The sequence below is a fragment of the Pezoporus occidentalis genome, unplaced genomic scaffold, assembly GCF_034315485.1.
Source record: "Pezoporus occidentalis ecotype Australia unplaced genomic scaffold, CSIRO_AGI_Poc_V1 ctg26, whole genome shotgun sequence".
Lineage (NCBI taxonomy): Eukaryota > Metazoa > Chordata > Aves > Psittaciformes > Psittacidae > Pezoporus > Pezoporus occidentalis.
This window is the reverse complement of record NW_026914502.1, coordinates 5,107,698-5,129,433: the sequence shown is the minus strand read 5'-3', so window position 1 is coordinate 5,129,433 and position 21,736 is coordinate 5,107,698. Positions and strand designations below refer to the sequence as shown.

At 39.2% G+C, this 21,736-nt stretch overlaps 1 protein-coding gene across 9 annotated transcripts in view; it reads right to left on the bottom strand.

Moving 5' to 3' along the window:
* The window catches only part of EPHA6 (EPH receptor A6), a 471,056-nt gene that overhangs the window by 141,832 nt on the left and 307,488 nt on the right, over window positions 1-21,736 (bottom strand). For all 9 annotated transcript variants that reach the window (XM_062624018.1, XM_062624010.1, XM_062624012.1 and 6 more), the window contains one exon: window positions 975-1,099. In XM_062624018.1, the coding sequence (XP_062480002.1) occupies window positions 975-1,099 (125 nt within the window). The remainder of the gene's footprint in view (window positions 1-974; window positions 1,100-21,736) is intronic.

The window sequence follows — 21,736 nt, the reverse complement described above, 5'->3', positions numbered from 1 at the left end:
TTCCCGATTTACTCTTTTTTTTTTCCTGCATCATTAAAGCTGCATCATCTCAATAGAGAAATGCAACCAAGGAAGAAAATTCTCAGACATTTATAGAGCCTAAGAAACCCAAATCTTTCTTTCATGACTTGGCTTATATTTCTGTTCTTTGTGGTCTTCTTATATATGCATTAGTTCCATTGTGACTTTCGGATGCGGGCAGACAAACAGCAAAAACTGACTTACCAGGCAACCTTTTAAGGTATGGACAGCAAAAATTTCCTGTGCATATCTTTAGGAGTGAAGTCACTGATTAGCACTAAATTTTATAGTGGTATAAGACCCTATAGTAAACTGGAAATGGTAAAACGTGTTTTGTGGTTTGGGAGAAGCACACTCCAAAATATGTGTTCACCAGACATGCTGTGCACGTGTACCTTGTACCTCTTACTTGCAATGCATGTTATTGCTCTCTTTTCTGTGAAATCACCCAATTTTGACAGAATTCCAGAAATTTTACATGAATGCCATGCAGTTTCTCTTTCTCGTAACCTTTTGCAACCCTTTAAACAAGGCTGGTTCATTCTATCATTTTAGAACAGATTATTGCTAAATAATGCCACAAAATGAAATCACATTGTCATTCACCGCAACTGTTTTGCTTCAGGGTCACTCTAATGTGAAGTTTTTACAGTCCATAAATCAAAATATGTTCAGGCATATGATCCATTTACCCATGATCATAAATGTAGTTACTATTGGACAGGTATATCTAATGCCTGCTTGCTGCTGCACTTGATTCTGATGTGAAACAAGACAGTAATTAACAAGTTAGAAGTAAAACTACAAAAAATGGTACAGAATAAACCTTATAATTATACAGCATTGTATGTGGGACCAAGTGAAAAGTTTAAAGTATTTTTTAAGATATTAGAAATACAAAACATATTGCTCTTTAGGATCTGAGTTTGGGTGATGCTGTAAGTGAGACCTACTTTCTCATAGTACTTGATCTCGTAGTCCAGAATTGCTCCATGGGGAAAGTCCGGCTCTTGCCAGGAGAGGGCAATGCTGTTTTGGGAAGCCCAGTCCTTCCTTACCATACCTATCAAGGAGGGTGCTGAAAGGGAAAAGGATAACTAAGGGTTAAAGACAAAGCACACAGTTTATCCTTTCAACCTACTGTTTTAGGATACCAACCCAAGGTAACTTGGAGTGACCTCCAGACAGAAAGGCATGACAGATGGCAATTCTCAGGGAAACCATATAACCTGGAATTAATGTCTCAAGTACATACTAGTAACTCCTTTGGTAAAGTGCAGACCAGCTTCTGAAAAATGGCTGTATGCAAAAATATGAAAGAAGAGCCTGTGCCAGCTCCCACTACCAGCTGCGTGCAACCAGGTTGCACTGCTGGCTTGGAGGACATCACGCCCAGAGCAGAACCACATTTCAGAGACGGTAAATTCTACATTCAGGACAATCTTCATGAAATGTTATAATTCAACTGTGTAATATGTACATTCGGTTTACTCTTTGGGGTAAAAGATAGTGACACATCTTACAGCACATGAAGTGAATCCTATTTCTGCAAGCTGGGCTGGCAGCAGCAAGGACGTTTTAGCCTGTCTGTGATGTAGCTATGCACCCAGAAGAGCCCAGCTTCATAGAGACCAGCAGCAGGGACTGGGTTATGGGCAAACCATGAGGGCAAACATACCCCCAGACTTACCTACTGTAACTGATACTGCAGGTCTGCAGCAGTGCAGCTAGTAGGAACCATTTCTAGAAGCTATTGCAAGTGGCCCAACATGGGCTGGTTCAGCCAAGAGCCAAATTGTCTCACTAGGGGGTTAACTAATATTAAGAAACAGATTTTCTGCCCTTTTGGAAAAGAAGGTGGACTATTACCTATGCAATAATTTCAAATGGTGCAAAAATTGCATTCTAGAAAATGATCTTTGCTTATTTTATTAATCTGGTCAAGCACGTCAAAGGAGGTCTAATATTCCCCAGCTGTTTTTAGTAGTACTGATATGCAGCTTTCCCAAATACTACAACAAAACCAGTCATGTTGTACAAGAGCCTTGAAGACAACTGAGCCAGCTGAACAAACCAGCTACCATAAACCCCCCCAAAAGTTCTTCCAGTGGTTCACAGCTTTCACTATTTGTCTTTCCACTAACAAAGACTGGTTTATTACACACCCTCCCCACTCCTCTTTACTATGAATCTTATTTAACCTCTTCTAAGCTTCCAAGGAGCTGTCTTCTAAAAAAACACATTTCTATGACTTCTGTTTTTATCTTCCAACTGGAAGAGTCTCCCTAGGAAAATGAAATAAAAAATCTGCTTCTAATCACAAAATTTCATGCCTTAGTTTTCTTTCCTGTAAGTATTTCAGGAAGTTGAAGAAATGAAAGCGAAAAACGAATTCTAGAATGCAAGCAACCACTGAAGAAAACAAAAATGGTTGCTTTCCACTGAAAAAAGGAAAACTACACACAGACATGCACATAACAATCTTTTTCTTTGTGACAGTGCATTTATCTGAGAGAGAAAACTAACTTCCATTCACTGTCAATCCTATGATAGAATAGTCCAGTCCTCCCTGATGTGAAAAAACCCCACACAACCTAACATGCAACACTAATGGAAAAAACTACCAAAAGTATTAAGTGGACAAAGCAGAGCTTACTCAGGAAACTGTCATTAACCTGTACTAATGCCAGTTTAATTACAAGTCTGATGTAAGGGAATGAGAGATAAAAAGAATTCCTGTCACACTGAATAAAGATTAACCTATTTTTCAGGAAGTCCTTTAAAAGCATAAGTAACTGAACAGAAAATATACAAATAAATAAATAAAAAGCATTCATAGGTTCTGGGCCAAAACATTATCCCTGGGTATGTGTAACTACTCCCTCGGTTAAAATGATTCTTACTCTTGAAATTGAGGGTGAGACTGAGCATTCATAATGTTTCTCTGGGGTAACATCAGCTACTCCAAGCAGGGAACAAAGATAGGTCTGTTTAAAGAAAAACAGGAGCTAGCAAACATGGATTTGTATTTGGTAAATGCTGATCAAGCCCCTCCAAGGGCATTGCTTATATAAATTTGTTTACTACTTCTTGTTTTGAGTCATTTAGGGGTATCCAGCTGTAATTTACAGGTGGGTCTGAGGGAGCTATAGCAACCTTTCAGATACATTTGGTACACCCTGTGTGCCTGCTCACAGGTCATGAGCATCAGCTGGACCATTTTTCCTAGCACATCACAGCTTCATCTCACTGCATTTGGGGGTTCACTAGTCAGACAATTAAATCTTTGTGAAATGACTGAGGTTGATTACAGAAAACACCAGGTTAAGCTGCAGACATAATCACATTCTTGGCCCTTCCAGGATTTTGAAATACAGATTACTGGTATTACACTTCTTCAAATCATCACCTACCCTGTATAAGCTTCTCAGATGTACCTCATGCTGTGCATTTTCCTTTGGGTTCTGATCTCCAAATTTATGTCGCAATTTATTCAGGTTTTCAGACTGAGCTGTCTGTAGTAACTCTTCCACCTGAGGAACTGCATATCAAAACACTGTCCTGGCACATCTGAAGATCCTCTCAAAAGAAATAACCCCAGTCCTCTTCCTGGGAAACAACTCAGTAGTGTATTAAGGGGAAAAGATTTACTTCAACCTTCTCCTAAACTAGCTGTGCTTGACCTGCACTTGAAACTGAAAACCCCATACAGGAATGCTCACATCACACCTGTAGTACTGTGCCAGCGCTGCATCCCCTAAATCAAAATGCAGAGGCTGTGAATATGAGCACCGTATCTGTTTGTATTGAGGGTACCTGGCAAAAGCCCCATGTGCCTTTCAACAAAAAGCCACAAAAGAGCCACCACTGACCATTTCTTGTATGTTCATGAGGATGAGCCTATATTTATCACACAGACGTTATCTATTCACATCTCAGACAAAATAATGACTTTTAGGAAAAGGACTCAAGTCAAAAATTTAGTGTACAAAGAAACAGACAAGTAAACCCAAAGCTGCAACTAGCTCATTTTCTAGTTCTTTGGTTGTTGTGAAATGCTACTGAAAGCAATACTTCGTATGGAGAAATTCCAGCTTCTTCTAACAGTTGCTCACTAGAGCAGAAGTTATTTAGACCCTAAAGATCCTACCCATTTCTAGTTAAAGCTCTTTTTAACTGGAAAATTTAGGATAGGTAAATCCTATTTGCCCACTTATAAAGACTGCTCTAATGTTCCTATGCTGAATCAATGGGAAGTTCTTTTAATTAGTTGCTTCAAATGCAGTAGCTGCAGGAGTGCTCTAATTCGGTTACCCAATGAAACCATTTGATAACAAAAAAATAATGCTTAGAAGCTCAGCATGGCTTTTAATCACTTTAATGGCAGCATTTTCTTGCCACTGGTACTAGGCTGAAGGATGTTTTCTGGCTCTTGAGCTCAGTGCTGATCTCTGTTTTGTACTGAGGATCCTTTGCACCATCTGCTCTTTCTATTTTCCTCTATACTGTCATAAATTTCTTCAAGTACCATGAGTCATCTACAAAGCTGTGAGCTCCTCATTTAATTTAGTCTGTTAAGTTTGTCTTTTCAAATTTGTATTGAATAATGAAAGTTCATTCCTTCATTCCGAGTGAGCTTATTTTATCCTAAATCTTTCTGGATTCTCTTTTTCAGAATCCCTTTTCTCACAGGCTATACAAAGGACAGAAAAGTGTGTACTGTAAATGATGACTGGATTCCAGTGTCACCTCCCTAGAGACTTGCTCTTCTTCTGAAGTTGACTTCCATTATCTCTAACTTTCTGATTTCAACACAGACGACCTGTAAGGTTTCTGAAGCTTTTTTTCCTTTAGACCATTTACTAGATTTCCAATTTCTTGTTTTACACTGTTGAAAGTCAGCTAAGTATTGCCAGCATTTCTCCCCTGGTTTCCAGGGTGGAACGACTTTGATACGGTGCCCATTCACTATGAAGAAGCTTCAGACCCAAAGGCAGCTGACGACTAAAAGGTCACCCAATGTCTGTCTGTACATGGAGTACTCTATCCCTCTGGTATCTCATTATGGATCTTATTTCTTTGGTGCAGAGGAACCATGACAGCTCAACGGTGTTTCACCGGCTGGCAGAGCAGCTATACCTACCAGGTATGCACAATCACTCCCTTGTCAAAAAAACCCTCACCAAACATTCAACAAGCAAGGACAGCTGTATCACCATTGTCCTCTTCCCTTCTTCCCCCTCTGCACTGGACCTGTTTTGGCCAAAGCTAATGAAGTGTCAGCAGATGCAAACTTGGAGGGGAGGGAGCAGAAGAGAGATCTGAGAACTGCACATATGCTGCAGGGAGGACTGCAACTTCACTCCTTTGGACACCATCCTCATGAGAAGGCTGTGAGTTTCAAGGGGTAAAATACTGCCATTTGGGATAAGGTTGGTTAATTTAGTTAGGTGTTTCTATACTTCTACTATTACCAATAATAATCTGAATTGCATAGTTACATGTTATTCTTTCATCAAGACGTCTCCTTGCTTCAAGACACAGGAAAGATTCAAGACACACTCACCAAAATACAGGGCTTTATCGCATGCTTTCTCAGCAGGGGCTTCCCAACAGAGGAGGGAATCGAGACCCTTCCCTGACTCTTCTTTGTCTCCTACTTCAGCCACTTCCCAGCTCCAGCTGGAGGGAATTACTAAGGCCCCCTCAGTAACCTTGCTTCTCTTTGAAAACTCATTAATTGATCCCTCCTTGTTTCTTATGATATAATTAGAGGAGGAAACCTACTTTAACCTCCTGCAAGGAGCCTGCAATCCTCTTGTTGGGCAACAGTATCTTTCATTAAGGGAAGGGCAGCTGATACAAGATTGGAAATGAAAAAGTGGTCTATATTTGTGTTTCTCCTTACAAATAGAGCTAGAGTTTAAAAACACCACTGTCAGTTTTCTGTCAAACCATCCATATGTAGTATTTAACTGTTAATTACAGAAATGTAACAAGATTCAATTTTCAAATGTGTTTCTGGAAGGTAAAAACAACCTCTGCACCAGTTTCTATACCAGAAAATGCTATTATATTTACAGAGTGTTTCACCAGCCTAGGTTCTGTAACTGTATTAGAATTTCTATACTGTTGGTCACTGATTTTATACTATACGTAGCAATAAATAAAGTCTGAGATTTTACTCATGATCCCAGACTTGGAAAAAATATTCTTTCAGGGCACAGTAAAAAAAATATTGATTTTAGTTCTGATTCTAGAAAGTCTGTAAGAAAGGTAATACGCAATAAAAGCATATTTTCTTAGGGGAGACATTTTACTCCAGTAAGAGAAGTGAAAGTAATGAAACAACGTTTCCTGATCAGTTATAATGCCTCCACTATTACCAACACTTCACATATTTACCAAGGAAGGATTTACCAAGAAGATATGAGGCCAAAAGCTTTCAGCCTTCATTACTAAAGCCATGCATGACACATACTAGTGGGCAACGGACAACCATGTAGCTGTACTGCCTATTGTCTCTAGTGGTCTTCATTCCCACAGTATGTCCTCCAGCAGAGACACATTGCATCCTTTCCTTTATTTCGTGTTTGCTGCTCATCTTACTGTTGCTATCTTTGTAGAATAAGGGAACAGAGACTATTTTATGAGTGGCAAATGCAATATAGATTGAGAACACCTATGTTTATATTCCTTTCTGGTTGTACTCTAGAGATTTTCTTTATTCTTTTGACTGAGCTATCCTAGCGTACAATGTGAATGCCAATACCTCCCATTATTTACAATATGTGAGCACTTTCATGCTAGAAGTGTGTGTCTGTCTATAGAAAAGACTGAAAACAAGTTTACATGGAAAAAATCATGGAAACATGAACACAAAATTAAATGATATATATAAATTCATAACCCATCTCTCTGTATGTTAAAGATGTCCACATGGCTGAAACAACTTTGGGTTTATGTTGAATTCGGTAGGAATTCTTTTTTCTGCCAAACAAGGCTGAATCCAATTAGTAGAGTGACTAGATAAGATATTTGATTCTTTACATAATAGTGTCTCTTATCTTCCTAATCATTTCTGTGGTAATTCACAGTTATAATGCCTGGAGGGAATACTATTACTGGCGCTAACCTTGGAGTTCAGAGTTGAGCATGGAGTTTTACTGGCAAGGCATTAGAGCTAGAAAATTAACAAGTTTGGGGTGAAAAATGATGTTTTTACTTCATTGTCTTACACTAGTTCCCTGAAGGTTTTCATTCAAAAGACAGCCTAACAGTATGCTTCTTTTGAAGCACTTTGTTTGCTGAAAAACAGGCCTCCAGCAAGCTACAATTATCATTTCTCCCTCCATTTTAGATTCTTTCCCCTTGCAGATTCCCTTTGCTTGCTCAGAAATGGTGGATGGAAGCCAAGTGAACCTAATGCCATTATCAAAAAATGGATTCTGCTACAGTGTTGCAGGCTAGAGGTCATGATAGATGCAACCCCCAAATGTCCTCCAGGCTAAACAAAGCTCAACAAAATGCTTTTGCTTCTGTGTTCCATAATGCAGTTCCTTCTTTGTTGCTTAATTCCTTCTCCTCTACTCTTGATATTATGTATGAAGACAGTAATTACTCATCCATATGATTCTGCAACACTACAAATTTTCTTTCATTCTCAGAATGTGCCGCCATGCATTATCTCATAAGCTTGCGACAAAAGCCCTCCTAGATCTTTACTTCTAACAGTACTTGCTCTGCTCCTGATTCTTCAAAACAGATTATAGTAGAAGATGTTAAATGCAATTGTATAAAATAAAGCTGTATCAGCTGTCAAAGACAGTGAGGAGGTTTAGTGGTGGACTTGGCAGTCCTGGGGTAGCAGTTGGGCTTGATGATCTTAAGGATCTTTTCCAACCTAGCTGATTCTGTGGTTCTATGATTCTGTTCTCTCTGACAAGGTGTATGTGCAAAAACCTCAAAGTTAAAAAGCATTTGGCTTAATTTATAATGCAGTGAACAACTTAAAAGATTTTAATAACATGTTTCTTTAAATAACAGTAGCTAAAAAAGATCACACAAATGTTTTACATAAATGTGTGTTTTAAGGAGTTACTTTATATGCTCTGTATTTCTGATGCAAGCGGGATAAATTCAGTTCAAACAAGCTTAGTGGAAGGGTGTGATTCCAGGAATCATATGGAAACAAAAAAAAACCTGCAAAACTGAAAAGGGTTGCCTGTCACATAAATGGAAATCATGTCAGATCAATGCCCTCTGACAACCAAAAGTATTAGCATCTGAAGAAGTAGATTCTTGGCTCCCTTCTATTGCCTTTTATTGCTGGAGCAGAAGGAGATGGTAAGTGGCTTAAAGACCTAATAGGTCACTGGGATTCCTGAGAGAACAGCTCTCCCAAAATCAGAGCTTCTCTGTCCTTGTTCGGCAGAACACACCATTATGGCTGTGTGGCACTGGAATATCAGCTCACGTGAGGCAGCAGCAACCTATGTGGCTGAATGCCACAGCAAGAATATGGTAACTTGGGGGGGGGATGTGGGTGTGGGGTGTGTGTGGAAGGGCCCCAAAAAAATGAGCCCTTCACTTAATTGTTTCTTCCAGGCATTTTGTCCAGGATCACACAACAGAGTACTTGATGGCACAGGGAAGGACGCAAGAGCCCCCCTCCCCGGAAAACCACTTCCCTTCCTGTCACCTCTTAAGATGATTACAAACCCTGTTGTGGCACCTCTACAGCAGAAGTAACAGAGTACTCTGTTCTTAAATAGCTGATAGGCTGCTTTCAGAAGCTCCAGTGTTATAAGTTGTACTGTTCACTGTCCCTCCTGACTCAGACATTAGGGCAAGCTACAGGTTGCTGGCCGGTGGCACACACCATTGAAACTGGTGTGTGTGCTCTCTGAGGAAACTATCCCTGACATGCAGTTTTCCTCTTAAGAAAGAAGGCAGAGTGGCTTATAGGGTTTCCTTCTTAGGAAACCTCTGCCGAAGAAGAAAGAGGTGGAGAAACTGGTTTATCAGGAGATTCAGATCTCTACTTCAATGATGTTAATCAGCATGAAAAAATACGTGTTCCAGCCAATGTGTTATGTAAGTTAGAAATACCATGCCAGCAGTGCCAGGTCCCCTGTGGTGTGGTGACATCCTGTGCTGACACATTTCTCTGGAGGACTTTGCTTTCAATCTCCTCATGTGACTTGGGAATTGTTAGAAATGTATTGGAAATGCAACCTGAGGTTAAGAAGGTGTCATTTATTGCAGCGAGGTGTCATTATGGAAACAGAGCTGTAACTAAGTCTTATTCAGCAGCAACCTCTCCAGGGTCAACTGGAACCAAATTGCTCTGCAGAACTTCCTGCTGCTAAATTGATCTCAGAAGTTTGAAAATGAAATAAGCAGGTTTAAAAAGCACTAGGAAATCTGCAATCTTTTCACTCCATTAATTGCTACTCATCCTGCTATGGAACAAAGACAAGCCTAAAATGTACACTCATTTCTGCAAATCTCTCCTGCTCCTGTTTATATCAAGACATGAGACTACATCAGATTGCAGGTCACTTTCTGTCAAACAGTACTTTACAGGTCTGAAAGAGGTTTTTCTTTTAGCAAGTAAAATCATGAATATTTTATATGAACTTCTGTGAACCTTCCATAAAAGCTGTTTGTTGGCCTGTGCAGAGAATGTCAGAGCTACTGCACTTCAACATTTTGAGTGACTACATAAGTGCATGGAGACGCATCTGATACTTTTTAAACATGTACATCTTAAACAATTTTCCCACTGATTTTGCAAAGCAATGCACAAATCATAGTGATGATAAATAAATATGCCCTCATAAATTAATTCTCCCAGTGATACAAACAAAAGTATATACTAGTTGATATATATTATATATACCATAAATATATAGCATGCTATATATATGACATATATATAACACAAGTTATATACAATATCACATACATACTATGTAATATATAATATTATATATATTAATAGAATATGTTGTATGCCATATGACATGATATTAATGCTAAAAAGATTCCAAAGGTATGCTCTTATCTGTTCATTACAAAGAATCATTAGGTAACAATAAGCACTAAGGTTTAGTCTGTTCTACACAGGGTCAAGTACCTTTTAAATCTTTAATATGTAGACCTATGCACAGAAAAGCAGACCCTTTTAAACTCTGTCATGCAGACAATGAGAAACGTTTCTAGAAGACCAGTAGGTCAATGGTTTATACTTAATGTACATGAATCACTGCAAAGCACCATTACTGTCCGACGTATGTTAGGCGGCCAATTTCTAGCCAAGTAGGGTGGAATTCATTTATTTGACTCAGACAATTTAAAAACTGGGTTTACATTTTGGCAAGTTGTCTTGATTCCCTCTGTAGTTAGAGGGAGACAGACAACTCCAAAGGGCAATTTATCATATCTATCATAGCCACCATCTTAGGGTGGCAGAGACTGCCCACTGGAGCTGCCTGTTTACATCTGAACTTTGAGATGGCAGATCGAATGAATCCCCTAGTTTCAGCCACAGCATTCAATACATGCATCCCTACTATTAGCACAGAAGCTTAGTGCAAATCAGCGACAGATCTTCTTTAAAGGTGACCTCTAGAGCAATGCAAAAGTTATTTCAGATATGTCAACATCAAAGTGGTTTTCTCAGTTGGGTCTTTCTCTATGACCCAACACAGGTAAGTCAGGTATTTAAGTTAGCCAGTTAGCTTGAAAATTGAAACTAACACATCTCCATTAGCTCAGCCTGATTAACTCTTTGGAGAAAACACTGAGCCAGTATTGAGCTGTGCTGGAAATACCACAGAAAGAAGTAAAGTACTGGAAAAGAACAATTAATAGGAAACTCATGAGGTGAGGTTAAGGGAAGATGATGCACACTGCTTATGTGCAAATAAGAGCAGTCTACAAAGGTAATTCTCTCCTGCTTTTTGCTAATGTCAGAGAATTAATGAAGAGAAGTAGCAAGGTCAAGTTATTAAGAAAACACAGACAAAATATCAGAGAACGCACTCTGTAGTGAGAAAGCATTTGCGTCTTCTATCAGTTAGAGCACGGGGATGTTTGCACACCTCTGAGTCTGAGGATGTCTCTCAATGGGTGGGAATAGAAGGATCTGAGGTTCAGAAGGGGCAGAGGATCTTTCTGGACTATTGTACTCATATTCTGAACACATGTCACACTAGTATTAAATGTGTTTGGGGGGGGGGGGGAAAGAAGTATTTTTTCTGTTTTTCTCTTTCAAGAACACTGAGTCTGTTATTCACGAAGACACACCCCTGCCCCCTGAACTGGGGCCTAAAGAATTTTCATCCTTCTGCCTTGTAGAAAAATTAAAAAACACCAATAAACAGAGCAGTCTAGAAATTAGATCAGACAATGGGCAGTGAAAGATGCTTCAAAGGAAGGTTTGTGGAATCCTGGGCAATTATGGAATAACCTGTCAAAAGGCAAGCTTCTTCAACTGTTAGTTAGCTCGTGCTCTGAAGCTTGTGTTTTATACTTATTTCACGTATCTATGCTTATGCGCTGACAGGCAATCTCCTGACAGAGATCCAGGTGAGAAAAAAAACTTGAGCATTCACACTTCCAGATCAGTGCATCACTTAGATTAGGAAACCTGTTTTCTATTTCCAAGAAATTGCCCTCTTTGCAAGAGCCTCTGAACTCTCAGAGCTTCTCCATTATGCCCCTCTGGTATTTCTATTCTTTTTCTTGGCACTGTCTTAACCAGTTTTTGTGTTCTTCAACATTTTGCATGCTGAACTCCACCCCTGTAGGTTCTTTCCAAGGCTATTCTTCATCTCCTATCCCTATGCCAAACCAGGACAACAAACGTGTTTCCTACAAAAGGAAAAGCAGGAAGGTTTGAGGAGAGAAGCTGAGCACTGCTGTCCTTCTCTTCACCTCTTCCTGCCCAAGAGACAAAGTGTAGGTGACCTCCTGACACATGCAGTGTTTGAAGTGGTCATTTGGTAAAGAGGACTGTAAGAATTTTGTGGCCTCCAAGAAGTTAGGAAGTTGATAGATATTGAGGCAAGAAACAGAAAACATGCCTTATTAACTAACATGCTACTGAACACTACTGAGAGCTGGAAGAGTACACAGGAGAAGTACCATTTGATAGTTTCCTGATTTTCTCCCATTGCTCCCCCTTGTTTCTTAGTGTCAGAGAGAAAATAATGGATTAGATTAAACTTAACGAAATTCAGAAGCACTGATTAGAAAGCTGCCTATGTAACTGAGTCCCAAGTAGAATGGCAACTTTGTTACACACAGCTCTCCTCTGGAATAAGCTTTTATCTATCTAAATAGTCTCCTGAGCTGCAGAAATTCTACAGAGAGGAAACACCCACCGATGCAGCTTAAGTAGTTGTCTGTAAGAAATAATGGCTTATGTCTACACAGTACACTAGTGATGTGGAGCTGAGTGCTTCAGGGTATCCCTTTTAAGTGCCTGAGCCTCAGAATGAGATTTAGAGTTAAATTATGGTACGTGTCCAAGGTCCTTACTGCCGTCAAAACCGAGGCAATCCAGAGCATGTAGGAAAGCAGAACTTGAGAATTTAGACAACTTTCAGACTGACAGCTGATTTAGGTACACATGGGCGTTAAATGCCATTAGGGTTAGACACCGGTATCATACTATTGCTTACAAGCAATATTGTTAAATTGGAATAATCCACAAGATAAAGCTTTTATGAGCAAAATATTGTTTACCCTCTTAATCTTATTATTAAATCAATCTTCCCATCTCAAATCCTCCTTAAATAATTCAATTGTGTGTCTAGAGTTTGATTGGAAAGTTTGAGAAATTAATGTGCTTTAAATTTCTTTGGCAAACAAACCAACCCAAACAGTAAGATCCCCTGATTCAGATCCATGTCTCAGTAACTGGCAATGATCTCTGTTTCCGTCACATTCGTCTTACAATATTCTACAACAGGCACTCATCTCAAGTCCCTCTGTATTCAAACATATGGTGAAATATGTGCAAAACAACCACTGAAACACAGCAACTACTAAGGGAATCTTTGATACAAGGGAAAAACATCCTTCACACATGTAGCAATTCCTTGAATGCCATGTAAAGGATACTACCCTAGTATGATTATGAAAGGGTCCTGATGAACTCAGGTATGCACTCCAGATCTACTTATTTACATACTCATATAAACATGTATGTTCAGAAAATAAGGGTTAGCAAAATGCAATCAAAAAGGAAGTTTAAAAACATCAACAAAATAAATCACACACAATAACTGTATAATAGTTTTCTAAAAATAATATTCTGTTTGCACAGAATAATTCTGTGTTTATAACCTTGTGGGGAAGTATTAATGAAAACAAATGGTCTGTTTAGGTATTGCAGTTTTTCATCCTAAAATATACTTGTTATCATTTTGAAGAACCCACATAATTTGCTGAGCCATCATGCTAACTCTGCCATAAATCAGAATTTTCTATGCTTCATTAATGATCATGATCGCAAAGTATTTGTGGTGTTGACTTAACTACTCATGCCATGGGTGGTCAGATAGATTGTGATTGGGTTTTTAAGTGCTCACATTATGCAAGTTGATGCTCCCCTTCAAAGTCCTTCCAAAAATTTCCACTTTGACTGAATGCATAAAATCTTGAGGAAGAAAGCCTGTTTTGATAATTAATTCATTGGCTCTGTCTGACACAGGATTTAGCTACTCTGCGAATGAACTCCTTTAACTGTAACAGCTTTGAGTTTGTCAGAGGTTATCATCAGTCCTCACTTGCTAGTCAATTCCCATTATATTTACACCAGGGTGTTCAGATCACCTGCTCTCAGTTACTTTAGGCATCTAATTGAATGGGAACATCTAAAGTCAGGAGCATCAGAACCCTTCACAAATAGGGCAGGGAGAGAGTGCCTCCAGGTGGAGATGCAGAGAATGCAGCTTAGATGTCTAAGGTTATTTGAACACGCTGCACACCTTCTTTGGCGCTGCACCAAGTAACTCAGGCTCAGAAACACATCCTCAGGAGCTGTATGGGATTTGTCTTTTAGTGCTGCTTGCCCAGAGACGGATGACTTTGCCTTCCTCCAAAAAATATCCTGCACCATCAGCTTTTCAAACAGTGAAACAAGACCTTAGAGGACACAACAAAAGCCCATTCTACAGGAGAAATTTAGCAATTACATTTCTTCTGAAGATTATATAATGGTGCATCTTATGTTACAACCTCAGTCTATCTGGTCCATGCTCTGCACCTCTTTCTCAGTGGCTAGACTGGAAAGACAGAGCTGAGATGCAAGGTACCTCCTGGTTCTTTTTGCAGAGATCAGAAAGAGTAAGACAAATGGTGCTCTTCCCCCACCTAGGACCTGCTAATTGCCAAGCACTTTCTCAAACATACCCTGCGTCTCTGCTAATGCACCTCTTCAGCTGGAAGCATCTCGTGTATTTTATGTTTCTAATTTGTCCCTCAAGCACTGTTGGGTCAGTGAAGCTGCACAACAGAAGAGTGGAAGGAATGTAGCTATGATGTGTGCAACTGTATATTTAAAACACACTGTCTACCTCTATATTCATGCATTCATTTTAACTTTAAGCTAAATCTCCCACACAAGCTACAAATATCTGCACTGACATAAAAGCTAATGAATTTTGCTCACAAAAAAAATACGGATATGGAAAAGCCTATAAAACACTGAGTTCTGTTTCCTCAACCAGTAGAAATGCCTCACCTTTAATCCCCATTCACAAAACCACTGACTGTTTCCACTCAGGAGCAAGATTTTGGAGTTGTAATAAACAAATCAATGAAAATGCCAGCTCTGTGCTCAACAGAAATGAAAAGACTGAACAAAATGTTAGCGATTACAAAGAAAGGAAAAGAGAACAAAACAGAACTTCACACTGCCATGGCGTGGGTTCACATTTCAAATACAATTTGAATATTGTGTGCAGTTTTGGTCTCCTCATCTCAAAACTGATATAATAGAACAGGTCAGGGTTCAGAAAATAGCTAAATTAGTGCACCAAAGTTGTGGAATGGCTTACACACAAGTGACTCCAGAGAGGATTTGGGCTTTCCAAGTTGAAAAGGAGGATGCACTGGAAGGTTAAATTGTGAATGATACGGAAAATGTTCAGGAGTGATCCCACTTCTTACAGCACAAAAACTGCAAAAACACTGTCAAGCAAAACTGAAAGGAAGTGATCCTTAATAAAATGTAAAATAAAGCTGCAAAATTCCTTGCCAAGAGATGGTACAGATTCTTTTTTAACATATATTTAATAATAAATTTTTAAACTGCTACTGGGCAAGGACATCTCCAAAGTACAATTTGTCAGCAGCCAGGTAAGTACTCAGGGAATGCAGCCTGTAAACTTTTTCTGTTCTCTTTCTTATCTCTAATTTTCAGGTTTTGGTTACTGTCAAAGAGAGGATACGAGGCCAGACAGACCAGTGGTGTGATCCAATACAGCTACTCTTCTGTATAATCAACAGGAATAGAAAACGAATGCATGAGGAGATCAGGGTTATGCCTGGCTTGTTTTTGTATTCAGTAGCTTGAAGAATTGGGGGGTGGTTTGTTTCTGTGTATGCAGGTAGTAGTGATAATCTGTTGTCTTCTCACTGAATCTACTGCATGTGGTGGAGAAACTGCTTTCACCTTGCACACTGTAGTGGATTTGCACAACCTGTTGCATCACTGGTAGAATCAGTAGATCCATTCAGCATGGAGTCCACCTGCACGCATCCAGCAACTATTTCATAAGAAGTGAGCCGGTTTATCGTAGGTTGGCAAAGTCCTAACCATGCATGAAGACACAGGACTGAGATACACAAGTAAACCCAAAACATAGCACACGTTCACTCGATCCTACGTTCAACACACAACATAATCCTTCAGCTAATTTGTAAGTAAGCTGAGGTAGTGTGTGCTACCTGCAGTCAGGCAGTTAGGAAACCACTGCATATCCACTCTTTAGACAGCCAGATAGTCGACCAGAAGGTAATTTGCTAGGCAGAGGTGAGCAAAATGGGGGAACTTCTTGATAATGGGTACATGCATTTGGCTGGCTCCCTGTGGAAGGTTTGTTTTGCTCCTCTGGCCTGGGGCAGATTCATCAGTGGATAAACTGCTCTAGGATGGTCAGGAACAGAGGAAGACTTCTCTGCACTGTTTGTTATCCATGTTCAAGGACTGAGGATAATCGAAGACTGCAGGATGTGCATTGAGTGACTGAACAATGCAGGAGCAAAGACACTTCAAGACATTGTGACTATTGTAGCAACAAAGGAGGAAAGATACTATGGAGGGAAGCACTGCAATGAAACTTACGCAATGTCTGCAGGGAGTTGTACAGAAAAAAGGGGTAAACTGAAATATTAGCGCACCTGTATGAGTGGATTATCCAAGAGACATCTGGATTGCCTGGGGATTTTTATGATCACACAAAGTAGGGTTTGAAATTAATACGCCACTGGATTGATCTTTTTCATAAGTCACAGAGTGGCTGAGACATTACTTTCTTTGAAGTATGAGCTATACTCCTTAATGTGACTTTTTGTTAAAGAACTCAGTGCTGTTTTAAGATTCATCACTGCCAAAACAACAACCATTTATTTCAGTAAAGATAGGACAGAGTTGAAAAACTTATGGGACGAGATTTATTACTTAATAAAGTTTGTGTAGCACATTTAGTCTGGATGCAAATCATAAAACCTTGAATATTCACTGTCTAAATCCTGAAGCACATAAAATAAGGAGTCTCCTTCCACAGGTCAAAAAATAATAAGCACGTTTGCCTACTAATCAAACAGAAAACATGTAGAGATTGAGGCTGCCCCATCCCTGTTCTGGAAGCAAAGTGCCTGAGGCATGATGCAACCAAACTAGAGATATGAGCTTGAGTCCTGCTCTCCCTGTGCACTGAAAGCCACCTACAATCATTTTTGCTTGCAGGTGGGTAAGCATCTGCAGGCTGAGAGACAAAGGTGACATGTCATGCTGTCAGCCACACTACTGATGGATGTGTCATTGCCTACAATGACACATTTATATGCTGTACCCACACTCGTTCAATGGATCACTTATACAGGGACTGACTTTTTGTCTAAATTGTCCAGAAAGCAAAACTCCAAAGGGGTTTTAAGTCTGCCTGGCATGTGAACTTAAAAATGCATAAAAATGGGCAGTCCCTGGGTGGCTTTACGATGCATTACATTTTTTGTTGTCATGTCTACATGTACATTTATTACAAACTAGAATGGGGATATGACTCAGCATATAAAAAAATAAACCAAAAATCCCTCCTACCCCACATTTTCTATTCATGATTACACTATCATGCAATGGAAAATAGAGAAAGACACAAAACTTCTTTGGAAGTTTAAACTGGATTTTCTTATCCAGTGGTAAGAAACAACAGGATGAATGCAGAGGTACGTCAGATGGCTTCCACTGAGTTTTACCAATTTACTGAAAAGCTCTCAGAGAACATGTTAGGTTCCCTAAAACTTGTGGAAACTCTTATTAGTTACTTCTTGAAACATTTTTTTGCTGTGAATGAATAATGAAAAAAAAAATAAAGGATTTTAAACTATGTATAGATCAGAGTCTATAATTGTTATCTAGTAACTGTACTAAACACTGCTTACTTAAAAAGCAAGTGCATGTAAGACTACTTATTTATCTTAGTGGGTCCAACTACAATACAAAACTGCATGGCTTACTCTTGTGAACACACATTATACTACTGGTAGGATCAATCAGGTGAGCAACCACAGAAAATAGAACTGATTTTGCCACAAAAGTCTAATTACTTTTCCCTTCACATGGCTTACTTTGGCCCTTCTAAGAGTACTCTGGTTAAAGATGGTGCAAATTAGCCAGTAATACCACAGAGAAAATGCTTCTGGCCTTAGCTTTCCTACCTAGAAGCCATCCTAGTCCCTTTCTGTCTCCTAACAGACCTGAAGACAATGGTGGTTTTACCACCCATAGAAATTCTCACCAGAAAATAAGAGTCTGTTTAAGTCTTTGGTTAAAAAGAACAAAAAGTTCATATAAAGCACTCCATAACCCCAAACATTTTAATTTGGGAAAGCCTGTATTATGTTTCAGTGACTCTGTTTCCTGATGAGATTTCCTACACGCACCATAGTTTCCTCTTCTAGTTGTGAAGGAGACAGCTAATCCTTGGGACATCAGGCACTTGTGATTAGCATGAGATGATACTGTCTGATGGAGACAGAAGACGGCGATGTGAGAAAATTACAGCTCTGATCACAGGCAAACTTAAGTTTTCAAACTTTTGTTTCTGAGACGGAAAGCAAAAGCTTTTCAATAAAACCAGACTTTGTATAGATAAAACTGAACAGTAATGAGGATTGTAATGGGAAATGTTTTACCAACCTGGCTATGTTAACATATGGAAGTTTTTTGCTTTCTCTCTGTATGATATGCTTGCATATTTAAATGTCAGAATGACAAAAGATTTGGATGCTAGTGAACACACAGGCTTTTTTGAATATATGAGACACCAGCAGAGTACATTTTCTAAGGAATTAAAACCATGTACTAAAATGCTACAGAATTTATACCCCATGCCTGATTACAGCTAGCTAGATGAATTAAAATTAATCCCAGAACTCCACGGATCGGCTTCATCACAACCATTGCAAACAAGACATATGATGAGTGAGGGGAATTTTCAAGATCGGACTAAATACTATTCTTGTTCCCGAGACAGAACAAATCGAGTCCTGCACAAGTTCGACAAGATAAAAGAAAGCTCTTAAGATGTGATAGAAGGGAAAACTGGGACTGTACATCTGAATCAAGACTAGACTGTTACCAGGCCCGAGTCTCAGATTTTACCACATTTGGAAACACAGCAGTGAAGTATAGACAAGATAAATACTGGAGATAACACTGGCAGCCAATAAAAGTACTTTAAAATGCCTGGTTATGATCCATAATTTATGATCCAGCAAGAAAAGTGTGGGTAGGAGGAAAAAGTCCCTTTCTTACAGGCTTGAATCCAAGAGATGAGGAATGAAAGAGAGAACAGAAAGGAAAGGAAGAGATTATTTCCTAAGTGAGGATATAAACTGCATTTTCCTCTCACTCCTAGTAGGCTATCCCAATGTTTGGAATATGTAACAACATTAATAAAATTACTTGACATGATCTTAGATAATTTGTATTCTAAATAATGCATAAGTAGTGCTGGTTACTGCTGGGTTCATATTGGACTAATTCCATGTTAGAAACATTGCTCTAACCAGAATGAGATGGATATTGGCCTCTCTGCACATTACAGTGAAAATGCCTTTCACATAGAATGGCTTGGGTCTATGGGCCCTTCATTATGGTCAAAGTTGTTTATATAGTAGCTGTAGAGGCTTACAATGCAGGGTATAGCTTGTTACAATTAAGGATTAAATTTAAATTGCTACCAATTTTGATATATATGTATTGGGTCATATATCCTGGATTTCCTGAGCTCTCAGGGAATGCAGATGGAGTTACAGCTGCCTAGCTTCTTTGCAGATCAGGACACAGGTAACTAATAAGAATTTGGAACAGCACAGCACATTCTGTATGTTTAGAGAGACTATGTAGGGTCAGCGTTCCTTAAAGCTCCCTATAGAAAGAAATGCATGTGATCTTTAAATGAACCTTTCCAGAGCAGCTTACCCAATTACACTGAGACCCTAAGACTTCTGTTACAAAAGGGGACAATTTATCCTAACAGTCATACTTCTTGAAAGGTGGTTTGAAATAGATACTTCTTTAGTACATGAAATCTTCATATTCTCCTACCATAATGAAGCAAATTACATAGATACAAAAATCTTGGGTTTATGCTTTGACCAAATATCAATAATGAAAAGAATCCATCCTGTAAATTAACTGATTCAAATCTACCAAGCTACTCTAAAAACATATAAAGACAAGATATTTTAAAGGAAATTTTAACAAGTTCTTCAGTGTATATTGCCATCAGCAGAAATATTTAACTCCGTTACATTTGTTTATGCACTGGTCCAAAATAGGTTGCCTCAATATATAAAGGCAAATGAAATAAAGCAACTCCATTGCTGCACAGCACAATTTGGCCCTAATGCAAATACAATCAGCTCCTACACATTTAAATAATTTTGAAAACAGATTTTGAGCAATGAAGTACAGCCAAAATGCAGAGACAAAGAGGAATTTTGGATAGCAGAGAAAATTCACAGCGCTGCTTTGTGTGTCTCTACAAAATTCTGAAACTGTTCTTAAATTTAAAACTTTAAAAATATTAAGAATAACCTGGGAATCAGCAACATCCAAGCCTTTCAACTCTGTTTAGTGGTAGTTCCAAATGAAAGCAAGCAGTCTGTTGTATAAATACTACATGGATATGGGCAAAATTGGAATGAACTTAGGTTCCCTGTAGCTAAAGGCTTCAAACTCCTAAATCTCCAAGTAATTACTTGACCAGTATTGTTCAGTTTTCCTCCTTATTTTTAGCCCATTGTTGCACAGGAATACAACCTTCTAAATACTATTAATTGATTTATTGTTCAAACATATTACTTATTCTACGCTGCCATCACAACTTCTTCCCTGGGTCTTGCAAGACTCCAGGAAGATGAATCTTCCTGTTTCCAAGGCATGGCTATAGCAAACACAGGGAGTATGAGATGGGACCAAGAGGAGATGGGCACTTGCTCCTCTGCTGTGGGCATACCACTGGTGGTAATGTGGTGACAGGTGGCAGTCAGATGGGAAGTGCCTCCAGGATGAACAGCACTTCAGCTGTTATGGCAAAGTGTCTGCCACATTTCTGCCCAGCAGCCCTAGGGAAATCCCTCCAGACAGTTTTGGGGCACGATGCTCCATCCTTACAGCACCTGTAAGGTGATGCTGCTCACTTTTGCTTCAAGGGGATTTAAGTTTTTTATAATATATGCCAAATATAAATATGCATATGAAGAAGACTCTGGCTCTACCAGAACCCACCCACGTGAAAACAAAACCTGCCCAAAGTATTCTTACTTTGATATCTTTATTCTGACAAAACAGGCATGTCTCTCTGTTGTCAACATGGCAGCATACTTTTATTCATGCTATGCTGGTAAGGGATTTTAAATTGCCTAGAATGGAGCAGTGGGGGTAGAGAGGGAAAGGGCATTTTGTTCTTCATGTTGCCATCCAGGTGGCCTCTTAGCAGCACGTTGGCTCAAGTACACATTCCAATCTCAAATTGTTTTGTGTGTGCTTCTGTGCATGCTAAGCAAATCCTGCCATCCTCTCCCAGCTCTATCAGCTAGCATCTTTCAATCAACAAATTGCACTTTGGCATGAACAGAAGGTTTAAGATGGACTTCTGCCACCCTCCCAGTCCCAGGCTAAATAGTTATGAACATATGCAGTGATTGTGTTCATTTTTAGGGCTTTATAACAGCACATTTAATTGTACTAAAAGTGCAATTGATGGAAAGTGAGCTACAGATTGAATAGGCAGCGCAGCAGATGTACAAGGTCATTCAACAAGGACTACTCATTACTTCAAATTACCACCCTTGAAGAGAAACTATAGTACATGCCAGGATGGATCTCTTTCCCTGACACCTCATCTTTCAGTTTCATCCCGAAGGCCGTCTTTGTTTTCTTACAGATAGCATTTCACAATTAGAA